At 41.8% G+C, this 19,895-nt stretch overlaps 1 protein-coding gene across 4 annotated transcripts; it reads left to right on the plus strand.

The window, feature by feature from the left end:
* The first annotated feature begins 715 nt into the window (after window positions 1-715).
* thbs2a (thrombospondin 2a) lies at window positions 716-18,622 on the plus strand. 4 transcript variants are annotated; one of them, XM_056435866.1, is made up of 23 exons: window positions 716-974; window positions 1,326-1,397; window positions 1,713-2,266; window positions 2,713-2,797; window positions 6,257-6,456; window positions 7,674-7,814; window positions 7,899-7,992; window positions 8,364-8,534; window positions 9,293-9,469; window positions 9,769-9,942; window positions 10,510-10,637; window positions 10,739-10,891; window positions 12,041-12,259; window positions 12,361-12,468; window positions 12,556-12,715; window positions 12,833-12,951; window positions 13,040-13,274; window positions 14,645-14,872; window positions 14,999-15,270; window positions 15,349-15,446; window positions 15,688-15,827; window positions 16,627-16,657; window positions 16,983-18,622. In XM_056435866.1, the coding sequence occupies exons 2-23, from the start codon at window positions 1,331-1,333 to the stop codon at window positions 16,984-16,986; spliced, it is 3,558 nt and encodes a 1,185-aa protein (XP_056291841.1). In that variant the 5' UTR covers window positions 716-974; window positions 1,326-1,330; the 3' UTR covers window positions 16,987-18,622. The 4 variants fall into 4 exon arrangements, with proteins under 4 accessions (XP_056291841.1, XP_056291842.1, XP_056291843.1 ...); XM_056435867.1 differs by having other exon boundaries at window positions 716-1,397; XM_056435868.1 differs by lacking the exon at window positions 16,627-16,657.
* The last annotated feature ends 1,273 nt before the right edge of the window (window positions 18,623-19,895 follow it).

Here is a 19,895-nt window from a genome sequence, read left to right on the forward strand (position 1 = left end):
GTTTAAGGATCCATGTTGTTAATAGACAATTGCCCCATTTGGTAAGAAACTATTCTTCATCCCCTTTTTTCCTCAAAGTGGAATGCACATATTCAATTGACGTAAACCATCCCTGAGACGTTCCTATTGGTGCACAAGGCCTACCCACTGCCAAAGCGATGATCCCTCTTCAGGGCTCCAAGAATGAGATGTTGTGTCAGCTTTTCTTTCCCTGACACCGACCGCAGAGGGAAGCCTTGGCAACAACCAGACGAGCTTCAGGCGCACGGACGGCTCTGCTTTCCAGCCAAGTGAAAGCATCCAAAGTATCTATTTTAAAGCTCTGTTTTAATAGGCTACATCACACATCTCTGAAAGTATATGTTGCTCTTCTGTTTGGTTGTATTTTTCAAGATAGCTATGAAAACAATTTTTGGTTTCTTTATGGTCGAAACGATTTCCCTCCAGTGTAAAACAAACACACAGAGTGAAACGCTCCAAACACACTCGGTGGGTTTTATCGGGAGGGGATGGTGGGCATCACCGGGAGAGAGAGAAGAGGATACGTCACGACGACGACAATCCCCCCCCCCCCCCTCTCCCTCCCCCCATCCACACATACACGCACACGCACACAAAAAGCAGCCTCTGTGTGCAAGCACGGATATGAAAATTACGCCATCGGAAGATAATTATATAACTCTGTCTCTTAACAACCGGCTGCAAACGGCTCATACCCAAAATAGTTTGATTGACAGGCTCTCTATATAAGAGGAGGGACGTGGGTGCCTCAGTCACTTTTGAGCATATAACGTCCTGCAGGTTGTGGATGCAGTGAACCAAAGTGGACTTTACGCTTTTTACGCACGAGGTGTACAGGAGATACCGCTTCTCCTTCATTTCATCAGCGGCTTTTTTATTCTGATTTCATTTTTTCAGATGTTCTTGTTGTCGGATATCTGATTGATTTGAAAAACAAAGACTGCATTCGTCGGGTAAGTTACGGGGCACCATCACGTATTTGCCGATGAACTTTTCTGTGTGGAGAAAGGCTTGCAGGTTTAAGGTACGAGAGGAGTTTAACTCAGCACTTTACATTATTCATTACTTGATTACTGAAAACACTTTTCAAAGCAATTAAAACGACTTATGGCATTAAAACCGAATCTGCTGTGAGGCTGCAGCGCGTGTGTAGCTGGATTTGTTGGTTCTATTCTTTCCTTATTTGAATTATTTTTAGGGTGGATCAAGTGAAAAAATATGAATACATTTGAGATGGATCAATGTCGAAAAAAGACAAGAGGTACATACAAACTAATGAGAAAAACATCCCTGTTTTTTTTAAGGAGAAATGATACTGAGGAGAAGTCTCTTCTTGCTGCTCTTATCTTGTAATTTCCTCCACGCATTACCTCAAGGTAAGTGGAATACATACTTGTAAAAGATTCTAATGCTGACTCATAATCAAATAGATTAATAATAATAAAGTGTATTGACTATATTTGTATTATTAATATTACAACTAAATCCTGTAAGCCCCACTAACTTCAGGTGCAATAATCCATTCCAGTAAAGTTTTAACATCTTCTAAATATTTATAATTGTTTGACATTTACCCTTGTTCTTTGTTTTAAAAATATCTATTTCATTATAAGAACAATAGAGCTGATGGGCTCTCCTTCTTCTGCCCTGGAGTAACTGTCTATTTGCCCTTCCTCTGGTTTGATTTTTAGATGGTGAGCAGGAGGACGAGACCTCGTTTGACTTGTTTGAAATCACCCACATCACTCGCAAGACCCTGGGGGCCAAACAGTTTAGGGGCCAAAACTCAGATGCCCCCGCGTATCGCTTCATTCGTTTTGACCACCTGCCCCCAGTGAGCCCCCCCATATTAAAACAAATACTACGTCAGATTCAAAACAATGAGGGCTTTGTGTTTGTGGCCAGCATGCGCCAAGACCGCACCTCACGGGGCACCCTGATTGGTTTGGAGGGCCCTGATGGCCAGCGGCAGTTTGAGATTGTGTCCAATGGACGGGCCAACACTCTGGACCTGGTATACTGGGTGGACGGCTCTCAAAATGTGGTTTCCTTTGAGGATGTGGATCTGTCCGACTCCCAGTGGAAGAATATCACACTTCATGTTCATGGGGAAAATGCAAATCTGTTTGTGGGCTGCAGCCTGATAGACAGCTTCATCCTGGATGAGCCTTTCTACGAGCACCTGAAGGCTGAGGGAAGCCGCATGTATGTTGCAAAGGGATCCATTCGGGAGAACCACTTCAGGGTAAGACCGAGACTATGGATTATGGATTGGACAAGGATTTACCAGGATCTGGAAACTTAAGTCTTTCCCCTTCAGTCCTTGTGTGATATTTGCGAGTTTTAAGGCCCTACAACATTATGGCACCTCGAAACATTTACAAGAAACTGTGGTCTTAACTCAACTACAAAAGCTCATTTTAAACAAGAGTTTCCAGAATGAGAGAAGAGCATACTCCCTTTTTAAAGTTTGGCAGAGCGGCTCAGTGTTTCCTCGGTCTTCCTTTGTGGAGAGGACACATTTAGACTCTAAATTGCCTCGTGTGTTTAAAATTGAGTGTGACAAGGTCAAGAGTGAAAGTATCTGGGTCCTAATGTATCCTTGAATAGGAGTAAGTGGGTATATACAAAGGATGTATGTTATGATATATGCCAAAGTATGTAATAGACACATATTTTCTTACCGACCAGGGCCTTCTGCAGAATGTGCGTTTCATCTTCGACACCACAGTGGAAGACATCCTGCTGAGCAGAGACTGCGAGGTCCCTAAACAAGGTAGGGCGTGGGGTTTTGTCTGGTTATCTTGAGTAACAAGCTTTCCCCTAAAGGTTACTGTCATAGTCAAGTAGTAGGAACCATTTTTTGTGTGATTCTCACAAGCCAAACAATGAGTCAAAATAATTATATTTGCTAACTGTTCAAGTTCCAATACCTTGCAGATGTGATTAGGAAACTCTTTCACATGCAATCCTCCAAAGCATGGTAACTGTGCATTGTTAAGTATCAACCACAGCAACTTTCCAGACCAAACAGTTTAGCATTCTCAGTGGAAATTAGCCCATTTTGTGGGAGGTAAGGAAACTTGCTGAATTGATATGTGGCAGGATGTCCCCCCCCCATAACTTCACATTTACGGAAACAGCAGTGTCGATGCAGCGGCTTACAGTCGAGCAGTGTGTTTGAACAAAAGGAGATACAGATGCTTACATTTATTTTCATTGGCAGTGGGTTCTGGATAATACCTTGGGAAAGAAAAGAGAAAGTGAATGCTATACTGCAGAGCCACTTCCAGCTGCACACACAAGCACACACAAAATAGAATAGAATAGAAGAATAGAAATATACTTTATTAATCCCCAAGGGGAAATTTGTCGAGCCAGTAGCAGCAACACAAGAATAAAAAATAAAAATAAAATAAAATAAAAAACACAAAATATAAGAAGGGTTAGGGTGATCTGGCAAGAGGTGATCTGTTGTAGAGCCTCATAGCCGTCGGCAGGAATGTTCTCCTGTATCTGTCCTTGTGGCAGCGGAGCGTGAGGAGACGTCTGGAGAAAGTACTCCTCTGTCCCTGTAGGAGGTGGTGGAGAGGGTGGTCCGGGTTGTCCAATATGGACACAAGTTTCTTCAACGTCCTCCTCTCCACCACCTGTTCCAGGTGCTCCAGCTGGCAGCCGATGATGGAGCCAGCCTTCCTAACCAGTTTGTTAAGACGGCTGGTGTCACCGGCAACGATGCTGCTCCCACAGCAGACAATGGCAAAGTGCAGCACACTGGCGACAACCGACTGGTAGAATAACTCCAGCATCTTGCTGCACACGTTGAAGGATCGAAGCTTTCTCAGGAAAAAGAGTCGACTCATCCCCTTCTTGTACACAGCGTTGATGTTGGCCTTCCAGTTCAGTCGGCTGTCGATGGAGACGCCCAGGTACTTGTACTCCTCCACCATGTCCACGTCCACTCCCAGGACACTCAGAGGTGTAGGAGCTGTCGCCTTCCTCCTGAAGTCCACCACCATCTCTCTGGTCTTGGATTGGCTGATTGGGTTGCTTTTCTCAGCTGAAGCTTTGGCCGCATGAGGATTGGTATCTTGTGATCCTCGGCAGGGCTCACACGAAGCGTGGCTGCAATTAAAATGATGTAGATATCTGAGTAAATATGTCCATAATTATCCTTTACATCAAAGATGAAAGGTTACCAGATCTAGAAACAGTGTCTTTGGTTCACTGCCACAACACAAATCTGTTTTGTCTATGTGGTGTGCGTTCTTTTGTGCGTCACATAGGTCTTTCTGAGCATTTCCATTGCCACAAGCCAATGTTAAAGTATTAAATTCCAGATGCATTTATTTGTTTAACATATGTAACCAAGGCCTGGGAGCTTTCTGCATGCTGGATGGTACCAGTCAAGGTTCTTCCCCGGTAGCAATTCTAACACCGAAAGGCACACACACACCTACACGACCCACACTCATAAAAACGGTCATGTTGGACATTAAAAGTGTTCAGCAGGATTAAAACTACCCACGCTTTTTGCTCTTTTTTAATTATCTCTTCTATCTGCTTTGAGAGTATAAGGGAATGTCTACCGGGGAGAGAAGAATGTTTAAATGCTTTTACAGACGAGCTTGTGTGTGTTCACACGAACACACAGTGGGAAGCCCCCCTGAGATTTGAATGAATCCAGCAGACTAAAAGGGAAAGAAAACACATCACTTGGACATCCTTGGGCAATTTGGACAACGACTTGATTTAGAGTATCTTTAGTCTGCTATTAATCTTCATGGATTTACATAGCATGATCCAGACCAGTTGTAGATATGTGCTTTGCTTTGGCTGAGTGACAGGCATTCCACAGGGCTTTCACATATCCTCTGCGTTTGTTTTTTGGCATCACGCATTCATAAGCTTATAATCATATTGTGGAAGGTTAGTAGTTTTAGATACGAAGTAGGGAAATAAACTGAGGAAGTGTAAAGTATAGATACTCACATTTGCATACGGTGTAATTCAAACTCCACCCTACAAAAGATGCTCTTTCCTGCTCTGTGTTTTGTATTTTGCGTATCTGTGTTGTATAAAGGTCACAGCTGGCAGACTCTTACTTACTCAGACACGAGTTCCTGCTTCAGATTTTCAGATTGTGCAAAGAAGACTCAACATTTAGCCCTTCATATAACTATGTGGTTTAAGATAGCATTCCCTTTCACATTATTCCCTGAGGGAAAACGTTTCTCGTGTTAGTAATGAATAATTCTTCTTCTTTTCGTTTCACTGAAGCGTGATAGTTATATGGCAGTTTCCCATTTCTTTACACAGTCCTTTGCATTTTTGTTGAATACTGCAAGGTCTTTTGGGCTGCAAGGGTTAGGTAGTAGAGGGCAGACAAGGCAGTGCTCCATTGTATGGTCTGCTTGTCCACATTCACGGGTGGTTGGGCCAGTCTTGTAGCCCCATCTGACCAGAGCATCTTTGGATCGTCCCGTTCTTGTTCTAAGGCGGTTGAGTGTTTTCCATTGAGCCCATGATGCTTCTTGGCCAGGGGATAGGTTTTCAGTGGGGGGTATTCCCATGTCAGTGGGAGGTGGGTCATTCTCAAGTTTTTCCATCCAGAGTTGTATTCTGGTTTCTTCCCGAGACTTTGTTAGGGGCTGGACCTGGCTGAATGAATAATAAATACTGTGAACAAGGGATTTCCCCACACTTTGGACTCTAGCGTGCTAACATCTAGACGAGGGTATCTTTAGTGCCTGTGCTACAGATGTGATGTTAGGACAAGACCACACGCTTCACAGGCTGCTTGTGCATCCATGTGTGGTCACTCTGGTCTGTTAAGTTAATATTGGAAGTATCCACATCTCTAAAAGGTTGCGGAGATTTATGCCAACGGTGCGGTTTCTAACTGCTCTAGGAACCTCCTGTTTTGTGCCATACTTTCTCCTCCCAATCTCCCACAGATAAACCGGCTGCCATCTCTGGTGGCAAGATTTAACGTCACCATTTCATACTTCCATTTGTCAAATCAAACAAACATAATGACTGAACATCTGTTTTTGTAGACAATAAACATTGCAATCACTGCGTAAATGGGAACTTGTTGCCGGCTCCAGGAAATCATTCTGTTTCCTTGTGTTTTAATCATCATATCTCTCAAAAGTGTTCTCCGTCACCAGTGTCGATGATGCATTTGCTTGCATGCTCATTCACCCTGATGTATCTTTTTTTGCCCCTCCAGATGATGCCAATATTGTGAGCGAGAGCACAGAAGTCTTCGATGTGAGTCCCTCGATCACGACAAACATTATCGGTCAGCAGACAGACGACCCAGCCACAGATATGTGTGAGCGCTCCTGCGAGGAACTCAGCGTCATGTTCCAGGAGCTCAAAGGCCTGCGTGTTGTCGTGAGCAACCTTATTGATGGCTTGCAAAAAGTGGTAAGTAGTAGATGTAAAGTTGTGTGTTTGTTTGAGACCAGCTACTGCCTGCGTTGATGTGCTGTTCAGACCAATTGTCAGTGATGATTGTGGAATTGTCAAAATCTTCTTTTGTGTGAGGGAAGAAATTCAACCCTCGGTGTGGCGGCCGGCATGTTAAATGTTTGAATTAGGTTACTAGGTTACTAACATTGGTTGGAAATCAAACATTACGTTGCTTCAGGACTGTTTATAGAGTCGCCTGTGATGAACCGGTTTGACTCCTGCTATCTGTGGAAGCGTGAGTCAGACAGATATTATGACATTGTAGTGAATGTTACATGTGGATATAGGAAGTGTTCCCCTGGCAGCAATGGGGTCCAGTCTAATGTCTGGCTGTGTTTGAACAGCCCATGTGTTTCCTCTGGGAGCCTCCCAGCAATATGAGTCTGGGCATGAACCTTGGGAAAGAAAAATCCCGTCTGGGATGAGAAGGGTCCCTGAGGCTCTTCCAGACCGAGTGGTGTCTTAGATTCGAGTGCTGCACGCGGCTGCCTCCCTTTTCCAATGGAAGGATGTACACACACACATACACACGGACCGTCAGCAGTATTCTGACAGCTCCTAAATATTCAGGAGTCCAGCCAGAGTTCCCCTGGACTCCAATTGGGTTGGAGTTTACAATCTGCATAATAACTAAGCCGCCTTTTTCAATGGGCTATTTGCTTGGAAATATTATCCATAAGAAGAGATGTAGTTAACCATTTGAAGTCATGAGAATCACATTTTAAAATGTACATATTACCGTTAATACCATATAGTAGTTGTTTTGTGTAGATATACTTTTAGGTCCATGAAGTTTTCTCTGAGACTCTTTTCTCTCATGAGGCAATCTGAAAGAAAGATCTCATAATGATCACTGAACTGAAGAGGGCCCGATAGGTCCACGGAAACCTCATGGAAATATTTGGCCCTTCAATATTATAATACTTATAGTGGGGGTTGTGTTTCTCAGAGAGATTTATTTGCGATTTCCATAAGTGAGAAACAGTACTTCTTCCTCTTTCCACCCGGAGAAAGTAATCTCACACGTGCTCTCCGACTAGAACCAGCTTGTCAGCAGGTGTATAGCTTCACATGTTTCATGAAATGCAGTGTTCCTTTATCATGAGTGTGACCTGATCACTTATGACTGATATCCTTTCTGACTGTAAATCTGTCTGTTTTTGAATTTTAAGACAGAGGAGAACACACTCATGAAGGAGGCCCTTGGGAGGATGAAGAACACTAAAGAGAAAAACATGTGCTGGCAGGATGGCCGCCTGTTTGACGATAAGGAAGACTGGGTTGTAGACAGCTGCACCAAATGTACCTGCCAGGTATTGCCAATCACATGGAGATATAGACATATTTAATGTGGATATCAATGACCCTGATACATGTCTAATATTCATTGATGACAGGAGTCCAAGATTGTTTGTCACCAAATTACATGCCCTCCAGTGGCCTGTGCCATCCCGTCATTTATCGACGGCGATTGCTGCCCCGTGTGTATACGTAAGTAGTTGAACCTCCAATTATCTAATGCACCCAGCCAATAAACACAATTTATAACACATAGTTTTATGTATGTATGCTATTTTAAATGAATGGTTAAATATACTATAAAACCAATATTCGTCTCATGTTAGATTTGATACCATAGGACTATTGTAGACAGTTTGTCTTTGTCAGCGACCCACATCGCTATTGGTCAAAATATGACATTCAGAGTGGCTACTGTGGCTTTTTAAAATGAGGTAATGTGATAAACAGGCTTACATTAAGGATAAAAACAGTGCAGGGATTATTTGCATGTGCATTACTCTGTGTTAACATGAGGATAAATAAGGAATAACATGTTATCTTTATGCTTTTACTTCTTTCAGCTTTAGACAGTGAGGATGGCTGGTCCCCCTGGTCAGAATGGACAGAGTGCACTGTCACCTGCGGGACAGGAACTCAACAGAGGGGTCGATCATGTGATGCAACTAGCAACCCCTGCACCGGCCCTTCCATCCAGACTCGCAAGTGCAGCCTGGGCAAATGTGACAGCCGTGGTGAGGATTGTTCATTTAAATGAATGTTATTTAGTAGTAACCCCTCGAGTGCAGTGCTTTTCACTGGATCAACAATGCATCTGTCATTGCTTCAAATACACAATCATATAAAACAAATAGCACTATGACCTATGGGAGGGAGGTACATTATGGTGCTGTGGAAAAACTGAGTTAAATATGAGATATCCCAAAGTGCAAAAGACAGAGTTCATGCCTCCATGAATCTGTTGAGAATGGATCCATCTGAGTGAGGCTGAATCCCAGGGAAAAGCAGTATAGCATGGTCTGGTTGCAGGGTGTGCCCAGTCATATTGAATTACAAATGGAGAGGGTGTTCCACATTACAATGACTCACCACCTGCTGCCATGCAAAAATATAAAAATATAAAGGAATTTGATCATTAGATATGAGGTGGATGCAGAAACTGATGAATTGGTTGTTTGATCAATTGTGGGATAAGCAGTTGTTATTGCTTGCAGCTAATATTACACTGCATTTGTGTGAGTGACTGCATCGGTCCAACCACTGGAGGATAGTTTACCCACAATGACATAAATACTGGCGCAAGCATCTTAGAACATCTTTGAAAGTGAGCCATCGTCGCCAGCATCACAAAATGTTTACTTGTAGGAAATGTGGTCGCCATCTTTCTTTGCTTGAGCAAATTATACATGTCTGTAACTATTTGACTGGGTGAAAAGAAATCTAGAGGATAATACGTGACATGTGTTTTTGGCCTGACATGTTTGATTCCCAGTTCGTCAGAACGGAGGTTGGAGTTTGTGGTCGCCGTGGTCCTCCTGCTCAGTGACCTGTGGAAAAGGACAGATCACAAGGATACGACACTGCAATGCTCCTGTGCCACAGCTGGGGGGTAAAGACTGCGAGGGAAATGGGAGAGAAACTAAGCGCTGCACTGCCAAACCCTGTCCCAGTGAGTACCCTGTGAGGGGAACACTCAAATAATCTCCATTACAGCAGCACCCGTGTGGAATAACCAGACCTAAGGCAACATTCCCCATGTGTTTTGGACTGGCCTCCTGTCTGTCTTTGAGGAAATGTTGACTCAAATCAACTCAGTATGTTTTCACTTGTAGTATTACGTTTCTGGCTTCTGACTCTGGCTTCTTTTCAGATTTCAGACTTTAAATGTTCGAAACAAAGTGTCGAAATAGTTGTGCAATTAAATGCTTTTTGTCAAAAAGTTCTAAATCTATCTATGTATTTTTTTAGTTGATGGCGGTTGGGGTCCTTGGTCTCCATGGGCAACCTGTTCAGCAACATGTGGAGGGGGAATCAAAAGTCGAGCGCGGGAATGCAACAGCCCTCAACCTCAGTACGGTGGCAAGAGTTGCATCGGCGAGGCCAACGACCGTGACAGCTGTAATAATAAAGTCTGTCCTAGAGGTGAGCGGCAATCACTCGACATTGTGTTTTTATCCATGCAGTGCCGGTTGCTCAGTTGGTTCATCCACAAGTTTGGTCCAAACTCAAATAGATAGATTGCAATTAAATATGTTAAAAAATTTAACTTTTAATGTAGTTTAAGATAAGATAATTGTTGGGCTGTAAGCCGCTGCATCACACAATTAACTTGCCAGCATCACAATAACACATGCACGAATAGAGCACAGATCAAACCTGATATACTATACAATCTCATGCATGAACATGCTTGAATACACATGTTGATAACAGTTCTGAATAATTAAATGATTATGAAAAATGGTGATGTCAAAAAATAAGATCTTTCCATCATCTTCAGCGGTTCTTTGCGCTAAAAGCAAATCATAACACGCAAAAGAAAGAAAAAACTGTTTTTGTTAAATATTTTATCTTTAAACATCAAGTTCAGATAAATACCGATACAGATTGAAGTGGAATCATTTGGAGAGGCAACATCCAGATATATTCAGTAATGTTTAAATCAATTTCCCTTGTTTGAAACCTACTTGTCATCTAAATGCCTTGCAGATGGATGTCTGTCCAACCCATGCTTTGGGGGAGTGGATTGCAACAGCTCTCCAGATGGTTCCTGGGAGTGTGGCCCATGCCCTGCTGGTGTCCGTGGAAACGGTACCCACTGTGAAGACATCAATGAGGTGAACGTTTTTCTTAGGGGCATAACCAGACATGTTTTTAAGACCTCATTCATGTCATTATTTGTCTGCATGTTGCCGATACTTTTCATTCCCTCGTCCAGTGTGACATGGTGTCTGATGTCTGCTACAAAGTGAGTGGAATGCAGCGCTGCATCAACACCGATCCAGGTTTCCACTGCCGGCCCTGTCCCAAGCGTTACAAGGGCACCCAGCCTTTCGGTATGGGTGTGAAGGCTGCTAAGAAGAACAAACAGGTGAGTGCCTGTAACTCTCATTGCCAATAACAGACTATTGGTTGGATGCCACTCAAACAGGGGTACTTTTTAAGTGAGAACCAAAAAGCAATAAAGAAAAGGATAGCATATGGGAATTTAGCGTCCTGCTAGGTTTTTAAAAACAGTTGTAATGGATTGATCCAAAATGATGAATGATGGAAGCAGCAGCTTCGGTGATATCTAAGCTGTAATCATGCTGTCAGAGTGTTTACACAGTGTTGGATGGGAGGCCACCATATACTATATGAATGTGCCTTACTTTGACCCAGTATTAGCAAGTAGAGGTAGAGGGAGGAGAGTTGGGCAACTCTTAACAACAGACATATGTTACACATCTCTGTTCCATTCACTGTAAGATCAGAGGCTTCTCTTCAAACGGAGAGAAGTGGAGCTTTTTATTATTATATATATCTGGCTGTACCCTCGATATCTTTAAAAAAGCTCAGTATATCCACTCCTGCCATAACTGCTCAATTGTAGCTGTGTCACAGGTAATTCAACATGTCATTTATGTCACATTAGTTATTTGATTAGTACACATTGTTCTGCTCCCTTGAGATCATCGGATTCACAGACTCCCTGGAAAACTGAAAAACTTGCCATGCCACTCTGACCGGCCCTTCCATCACATCCGCCGTCGACCATTTTCTCTTTGGCCTCTGCAGCTGCTTGTCTTTGACATGATGCCCCAATATCACAAATTGATTTGGGAAAAAGGAAAGTGTCTCATCGCTGGCAATAAAAGGGCTCCATTTCACAGTTTTGATCAAAGGCCTGTTCTTACTGTCACACTCTCCTCTATGAGCTCATGGACTGGCATCCAAACTGCCGTTATGTTCATCCTCTGGTAATGAGTGGCAGCTGTGAATACCTAGTGCTGCAAAAGAGGAAACAGTAGGTTGATGTGGGATGTATGATGCATTAAGTGAGATTTCATAAAAACAACTGTGTCCATAAGTGTAATATGTCATCAGAAGCAGACAACAACAAAAGAAGCATATAAAAAAGGGCATAGAGGGACATCTTTGTTTTCTTTTTCTGGCAGATCACATCCAGGACCCTTGATGTTGGATGTGGTTAGTGAAAATATCTCCTAATACAGTTCCACCTGCCCTGTTTTTTCATTAGGTGTGCGAGCCAGAGAACCCATGCAAGGACAAGACCCACAATTGTCACAAATATGCCGAATGTATCTACATCAGCCACTTCAGTGACCCGATGTACAAGTGTGACTGCAAGACGGGTTACGCAGGAGACGGCTTCATTTGTGGAGAAGACTCTGACTTGGACGGTTGGCCCAATAAGAACCTTGTGTGTGGTGCCAACGCCACATATCACTGCAAGAAGGTATTTAGTTAAAGTCTGTCACCCGATGCTGATCCACAAGATAATAAACTAGTGCCTACAGTTACTATTGTGTCTGTAAAAATGTCCCACTACCATTCCAGGATAATTGCCCAAGCCTTCCCAACTCTGGACAAGAAGACTTTGACAGGGACGGCCAAGGAGACGCTTGTGACAAGGATGATGACAACGATGGGATTCAAGATGAGAGGGTACGGGAGTTTTTACCCCATGCAATTCTATGTTCAGATTGATGATACTCGAAGAATTCCCTAACAACTATGCCCTTTCTGTCACAGGACAACTGTCCCCTCCTTTACAATCCGCGGCAGTTTGACTTTGACAAGGATGAAGTTGGCGACCGCTGTGACAACTGTCCCTATGAACACAACCCTGCTCAAATAGACACCGACCACAACGGAGAAGGGGACGCCTGCGCAGTGGACATTGACGGAGATGGTAAAATAGCTACGCCTGAACCGATGCATGACTTTAATCTGTCCATCGAGGATAGCTAACTGTTGTATTGAACATAACATTCTCAAGAAAATGTAATTATCTGGCCTTTTTCCCCAGACATTATGAATGAGAGCGACAACTGCCCCTATGTGTACAACAGTGATCAGAAGGACACTGACATGGATGGAGTCGGTGACCATTGTGACAACTGTCCATTGTTGCACAACCCTGACCAGGTGCCAAATCACAATGCATTTCATGACATATTCTAGTACATGGTGCTGGTACAGGAAGTGTTAAGCCCTGTCTGTATTTATCCAACAGACCGACGGAGACAATGACCTGGTTGGAGATCAGTGTGACAATAACCAGGACATTGATGAAGACGGCAATCAGAACAACCTGGACAACTGTCCCTATGTGGCCAACGCCAACCAGGTCGACCATGACAAGGATGGCAAAGGAGACGCATGTGACTACGATGATGATGATGATGGTATCCCTGATGATAAGGACAACTGCAGGCTGACACCCAATGCAGACCAGATTGACTCTGACGGTGAGAATGGAACATTCAAAAGGTTAAAAGGTTGCAGGGTCTGGTGCGTGCCAGGTACTTTTGATCCATGTGTAAATCCAGCTGGTTATGTTTTGCATATTTGTCCAGCGGTATACTTAGTTTATTGCAGTAATGCAGAAATGGCAGTCCAAAGGGTACTGAAATGTACCCAACTACAAATAACTTGTGTTTACATTTACTTTCAAAGGAAGCTGAAAATTCTTAGACCAAAGTTTCAGAGTTGCACTAGTACCTTTGTGCGGTGTGCTTTAAGACTGGTGAACTAGATGGTGTTAGATACAGTTATAACCTTTTTATTGCCAATTTCTAATGAAATGTTTCTCGATAACCAACACATGATTTACTATGTTATGAATGTATAATATGTAGTTGTTTTGGTCTTTGGTCAAAACATAAAATACACAAAAACAACATTTTAGATACAGTATGACATATTGAGAGTGAACGTTTATGAACAAAATAATCTCACTACAAGGTCCACTCAGTAAACGTTGGAGCTTTTGACCATCATGAGGTTCCTCAGCAGATTGGGTTACCCAGTTGTCATGGAATTGTAGGTGGTCAGATTTCCCATTTCTTCTGAACACGAAAATAACTTCTTGTGTGTGTCGCTTTAGAATCTGAGATTAAGAGTTCACACTTCACCTTGGAAACGGCACTTCTAGCTTCAGTTTACTGTCTCCCACATGTTTTCACAGTCAGCAATTAGCTCTACTGCAGCAGGTGTGAAATATGGTGGCTGTGGAAAAAGTCAACGGCTGAGTTGGCACAAGTGATGTCATCCTGCAAGACTTCAGTTAGCCGCCCAGGAGGGCACACGCTCGGCTGTGAACTTTTTATTACCGTTAGGCTTTGCTCTTGATTAATCCACAGTTCTCAATTTAAGAAGGGTTACCTCTACAGCTGTCTGCAACTGGAAACAGGCCATCAAGGAGGGAGGCCATGGACATTGATGCTTTCACAGCTCGTCAGACAGTAATGTTTTGATGGGATCATTTTAGCCTCTTGTGCAATAACAAAGATGCTGATAATAAAGCAGCGAGCCACTTCCACGCAGTGGCCATCCTTAGCCACCGGCGTCCGTTCCACTGTGAACTCCTGGCCTGCAGTCGACCTTTAATAGACTTCAGATGGTTACAAGTATCAGTGGAAGTTGTCATAGCATGAACATATGTCTGTTTTGCCTTAGTAGACTTGGCAAGTATTGTAGAGTCAATTTCCTGGGAGGAACTTTTATTTTTACCATTCATTTTGTATATCATCTTGGAAGAGCTCCTCAGTACTCACTTTAGAAAATGATCTGATTTAAATAAGATCAAACCAATGTATTTTATTTCATTTTTTCCCAGGCGATGGAAGAGGGGATGCCTGCAAAGATGACTTTGACAATGACAGTATCCCAGATATTCTTGATGTGTGTCCGGAGAACAATGGCATCAGTGTAACAGACTTCAGGAAGTTCCAGATGGTCCACTTGGATCCAAAGGGCACCACTCAAATTGATCCCAACTGGGTGGTCCGACACCAGGGCAAAGAGCTGGTTCAGACTGCCAATTCTGACCCAGGCATTGCAGTAGGTGAGTAACACAAGTTGTTAGTTGACTCTCGAACAACTGTTTCAACTTCATTTGAAAGATGTGAAACTCCATTTCATTGCACAGAGCCCTGAGATTCAGCATCACCTTTGTGTCACAACATCACAGGTTTTGATGAGTTCAACGCTGTGGACTTCAGTGGGACGATGTACGTGAACACGGACAGAGATGATGACTATGCAGGCTTTGTGTTCGGCTACCAGTCGAGTGGGCGCTTTTATGTCGTGATGTGGAAGCAGATCACACAGACTTACTGGGAGGACAAGCCCTCCAAGGCCTTCGGCATCTCTGGCGTTTCCCTCAAAGTCGTCAACTCGATTACGGGCACTGGAGAAAACCTCAGGAATGCCTTGTGGCACACGGGCAACACTCATGGACAGGTGGGCGGCAATTGAAATGCTACTTGCTCTGTTTTAAAGACTGAAGCAGTATTAAGTGTTGCTAACTATTTCACATAGGTGCGAACTCTGTGGCATGACCCCAAAAACATTGGTTGGAAGGATTACACAGCATACAGGTGGCATCTCATCCACAGGCCGAAGACTGGTTTTATAAGGTAATAAAGGATGCTTGCCTTACAGAAACACCTGTTGTTTTTCTGTTTCAATGACAGGACACTTTGATTGCAGTACTCCAAAGAGCTACATTATTTTGGTTATTTTATAAAAAAACACTCATATTTGTCTCCTGCAGTTGTTTTGTAGTTGGTGTAGTGACAGATTAGGAAACTGTACGTCAGCAATAAGCATCTTAGTCTCAACACACTAAGAAGTTTATGTCTGTCCTGGACTTTTCAGGGTTGTGGTCTATGAAGGTAAACAAATCATGGCCGACTCGGGACCCGTTTATGACAAGACGTTTGCCGGAGGAAGGTTAGGCTTGTTTGTCTTCTCGCAAGAGCTGGTGTTCTTCTCCGACCTCAAGTATGAATGCAGAGGTTAGTACACACACTTTGATTACTTCTAAGTTCTAACATTAAATGTGTCTGTGTCGTTATAGAAATAATGACGTGTGTTTAAGTGTGTGCATGCATGATTTGACATTTAGAAAACAGAAACTTTGACCACCACAAGGGACAGTGAAGACATGACTGATACCTTATTCCAAAAGTGTGACGGGAAAATAGTTCATGCAAAGTTCTTGTTTGGAATATGTTGAAATTAATGTAGAATTATTTTTTTTATATGGAACTGTAGGATACTGCAACCAAATCCATGACTGAATTCTTTTGTTTCAACGGTCAGATCAATATTATTCATAATTAATAGCATGGAAGGATTCACACTGTAATATCCACATGCGCCCTTTGTCCTCTGTTCACGACTCAATTAATTCCGTAGAGTTTGAGATGCTGTATGAGTAAATTATAGATGACATGACATGATACACTATTTGATGGAGTTGGGAAGCGAGGTCAAGTCTCTTCGTCACTGCGGCAGAGGTTAACTATCTTACTAATAAACCCAGACATACATACAAACATTTCCAGTTGCGTAACTCTTTAAATACAAATATTGCCAAGTGTTTGAAATTGTGCCATTACACATAAATGTAAGCAATTGAGATACAGACGTTTAGGATTGGGATTGATGTTTCTGTAATGTGGGAATGTATATACTCCACATATGTCGATGTGTATACAGAACACATTTCAGCAAGAGTAAAACAAACTTTCTCCGTCTTTGAATTCTGTGGGCAAAGTCTTTTAAACCTTCAACATCTTTTTCAAACCTCAGATAAGCCGGAGTTTCCAACTGTGTTCATCAGGTAACGATGAGAGTGTTGTGTGTTCTGTGTTGTTGGAAGCTAAACCGATTGTCATGCTGTGTCTCTGCTCGTCAGCTTGCCTGTTGCAATGCCCCGGATGCATTGTGAGACCTTGTGTTGGTCCAAGGACTTGTGATCTCCTGTTGAGTGCTAAACAGTCTGAAGCCTGCAGCCTTCTCACAATCACAGCCACCGACTCTGACGACACGCTTGTTTCTGACGCACACAGTGTTGTTGCTGCACTTTGGCACTTTGATCTCGTCGAGTGTCCTTGTTCTGATTACAAGTGTGGTTGTAATTTAAGCTCTTTTCAATTTGTCCACAGATAACTAAATCAAGTCTGATTGAAAAGAAACATCACAGGGCAAAAGACAAGAATCTGCAAACGTCACGTCGTCGATCCATTTCAAAGTAAATGAGGATTTCCATTCTTCTCCACGCTTTGCCTTGATCCATCCGATGGAAAGGAAGCCGTGGCCGATTTCAGTTTTCCTGTTGACTTATACATTTGTCGAGGTGGTAATGAAAACAAAAATGAGTTTTTATGTTGTTTTTTTAAAGCAGATTACCTAATTATACCTTGTGTACCTACATTTTTAAAGGATTTATTGTACAACCACTTACATGCTGTATACTTTCCTACCGGACATTTTTTATCTTTAATAATTCAGGATTTGGGATTGAGATGCTCATTCGTGGCTTTACATCCAGTGTCTGATAATCATAAACTGTAACCGACGCATAATCATTTAGCTGTCAAGTTCATTGCTATTTCTCCTCATCATTTTCATCCTGAATGTGTGTTTTTTTTAATGGAGAACAAGTTTAATAAGCCATTTGAGTAAATGCCAAAGATGTTTATACTAAGTCTGTATTATAATTCCTTTTTGTAAATTATTTATGCTCTGCTTGTTTTGTTTGTTTGCATCTTTTGCTCGAGTTTGTACATAATTATTTATTTGTTTACACTGACAAAGCGCATAATTGTATATCACAAACATCAAGATAAACACATAATAGTAATGCAAGATTTTTTATGTTGACATGCATATCCTTAACTTTTAAATATTACACAAACTGTAGCGTAAAGCTTTGGAGAGGATAAACATCAGCTGCTTTCAATCACACACACCAATAGAGCACGTGTGTGTGTGTGTGTGATAGTAGCAGCCAGAGGAAGTTAGTTCTGGTAGTATGTGTATGTTACAAAAAGCCACTGTTTGTTTTCTTTGCTGTCCTGACAGGGCCTCGCTGTCCTCAAAGTGAGATATAACTTTAGTACACGTGGAAAAATGTTCAGTGCGATATTTTGAGGAGCTTATGAATGTTCCGTCACAAAAAATGGCTGCAAATTGGGCTCCTGTCCCTGGAGCAAACACGCTTTCCTTACATGATATTAAAACACTTTTTATCTGTAATACATCAACAAAAACATTTTTATCTATCAAGATGTTAACACAAGGTAACTACAGGTAGTTAAATACATTTAATTGCAGTTTAAGTGGCTGATTCCTAGTAGATCTAATGTTGTGTATCAAGCACATGCTACATCCACAGCAGAGAGTCTGAGGTGTAGCAGGCAGTCATTGTTTGTGATGGAGTCGTGAAGATCAAATACTATAAAAGATATTTTATACAAATTACTTTTTTCATTCATATGTTAGCCACAGGTATCACTTCTGGTTGTTGTGAAACTTAACAGTGTTGGTAACAATGGAATCAGATGACTGTCTGAAAACCAAGTGTGGCTGCAGAGTGGATGGAGGACGTATTCCTGCACACCTTATGTCGTTGGTCTGTATCGCCGCCGTGTTCTTCCATGTTTGGTTTCCATCTTGTTCATTTTCTTGAGGGTTTGCAATGCACACAATGTACAAATTTGTATACGCGTGTTGTTGGATTTACATTTTCTACAAGCATTCGTGTAAGATTGTTCCGTTTCATAAATAAATCTCTTGTATACCATTTTGTTGATTATATACACGTGGACTGAAGGTTATCCCAACATAATACCGTCATATTGAAATGATGCTGTTCAACCAACATGAACAGCATGAAATACGAGCTCGATAAATGTTTACTGATAAGATTAACTTGTATTTGTTTTGTCAACAATTACCATAGAAAGACCAAATCCAGGGTTGGTGACGCAGGCTCACACTTCTTTTTGACCTCACTATTTTGTATTTGGCTCTGAGATCAAACAACATTTTAACTAACGATAATGTAAACCTTTTAGTTTCTATTTTTTAAATGTAAAAAGTTTAATAATCTTGTTAAACAGCTGGTCTCCGTTGTGTTTAGAAAATGTTACTCAAACAGAGGAAAATTAAAGGCCTACATTTGTTTGGAACTATTTTCGGTGGTGGATTGATCCACGTTTGGTGCTCTAGAAAGTATTTGAGGCAGCAGGGCGGTATTTTGTGTGGTCTAAACATAAACTACAGTACCACATTCATAACGCTAATGACGAAACATGTCACCCATTACAACTGAGGCTGATTGATGCGTTTTTAATAGTTTTTAGACAACGATGAAACTTTGGCACAGTAGAATAAGATCAGGCTTACAATAGGCATTCAATACTTGTTAGTAGAATTAATAAATGTTTGGTCTTTAATAGAATTTGCTGACAATAAGAAAGAAAATAAGTCTGATTCCAAAAATATCAAATGTTAGCTCTCATTTGTTCAACTTTCTGACATGACTGTTACAGATCTCAGCGCTTCATGTTTGTGAAAACATAACCTGTTGATGTTTCTACTGTTGGCACAAACTGTGTAGTTAAGCAAACATACATGTGCAGTGAAAATTCTCCATTATTGTAAAATGTTCTATTTTATGGAGGTGAAAACTTACAAATAGTTCAATCAAATGAAGAATGTCCAAGTCAAAGTAAATATGTGTGACATAAAACGTTAAATGAACTATATCATTTAAATATTTATGTCACTCATATCTTCTTTCCATATTTGCCCATATCTGTAATGGGTGGTGGAAGAACCTTAATGCAATATGGCAGAATGGAGTGGAGAGCAGAGATGTATCCGGGTAAAACACACAAGGGAAACTTCATCTTGAACATTAACATGAATCAATAGATTCAATTCAATTCAGTTTATTTGTAGAGCCCATTGTATAGCTCAGATGAGGGAATATGAACAGTCAATATCTTAGAAAAGCCTCCACCTTTTCTTTTAGCTTAAAATAAAGTTGGCCTCCACCCACTACACCTCCA

This window comes from Pseudoliparis swirei, chromosome 17, assembly GCF_029220125.1.
Source record: "Pseudoliparis swirei isolate HS2019 ecotype Mariana Trench chromosome 17, NWPU_hadal_v1, whole genome shotgun sequence".
Taxonomy (NCBI): Eukaryota; Metazoa; Chordata; class Actinopteri; order Perciformes; family Liparidae; genus Pseudoliparis; species Pseudoliparis swirei.

Bases quoted from the DNA above. Each gene is read 5' to 3' on its own strand.
- thbs2a (XM_056435867.1), top strand. From the start codon at position 1,331: ATGATACTGAGGAGAAGTCTCTTCTTGCTGCTCTTATCTTGTAATTTC. The intron at 8,535-9,292 runs GTGAGGATTGTT...TTTGATTCCCAG, and splicing joins GGGCAAATGTGACAGCCGTG to TTCGTCAGAACGGAGGTTGG. The intron at 14,873-14,998 runs GTGAGTAACACA...ACAACATCACAG, and splicing joins TGACCCAGGCATTGCAGTAG to GTTTTGATGAGTTCAACGCT.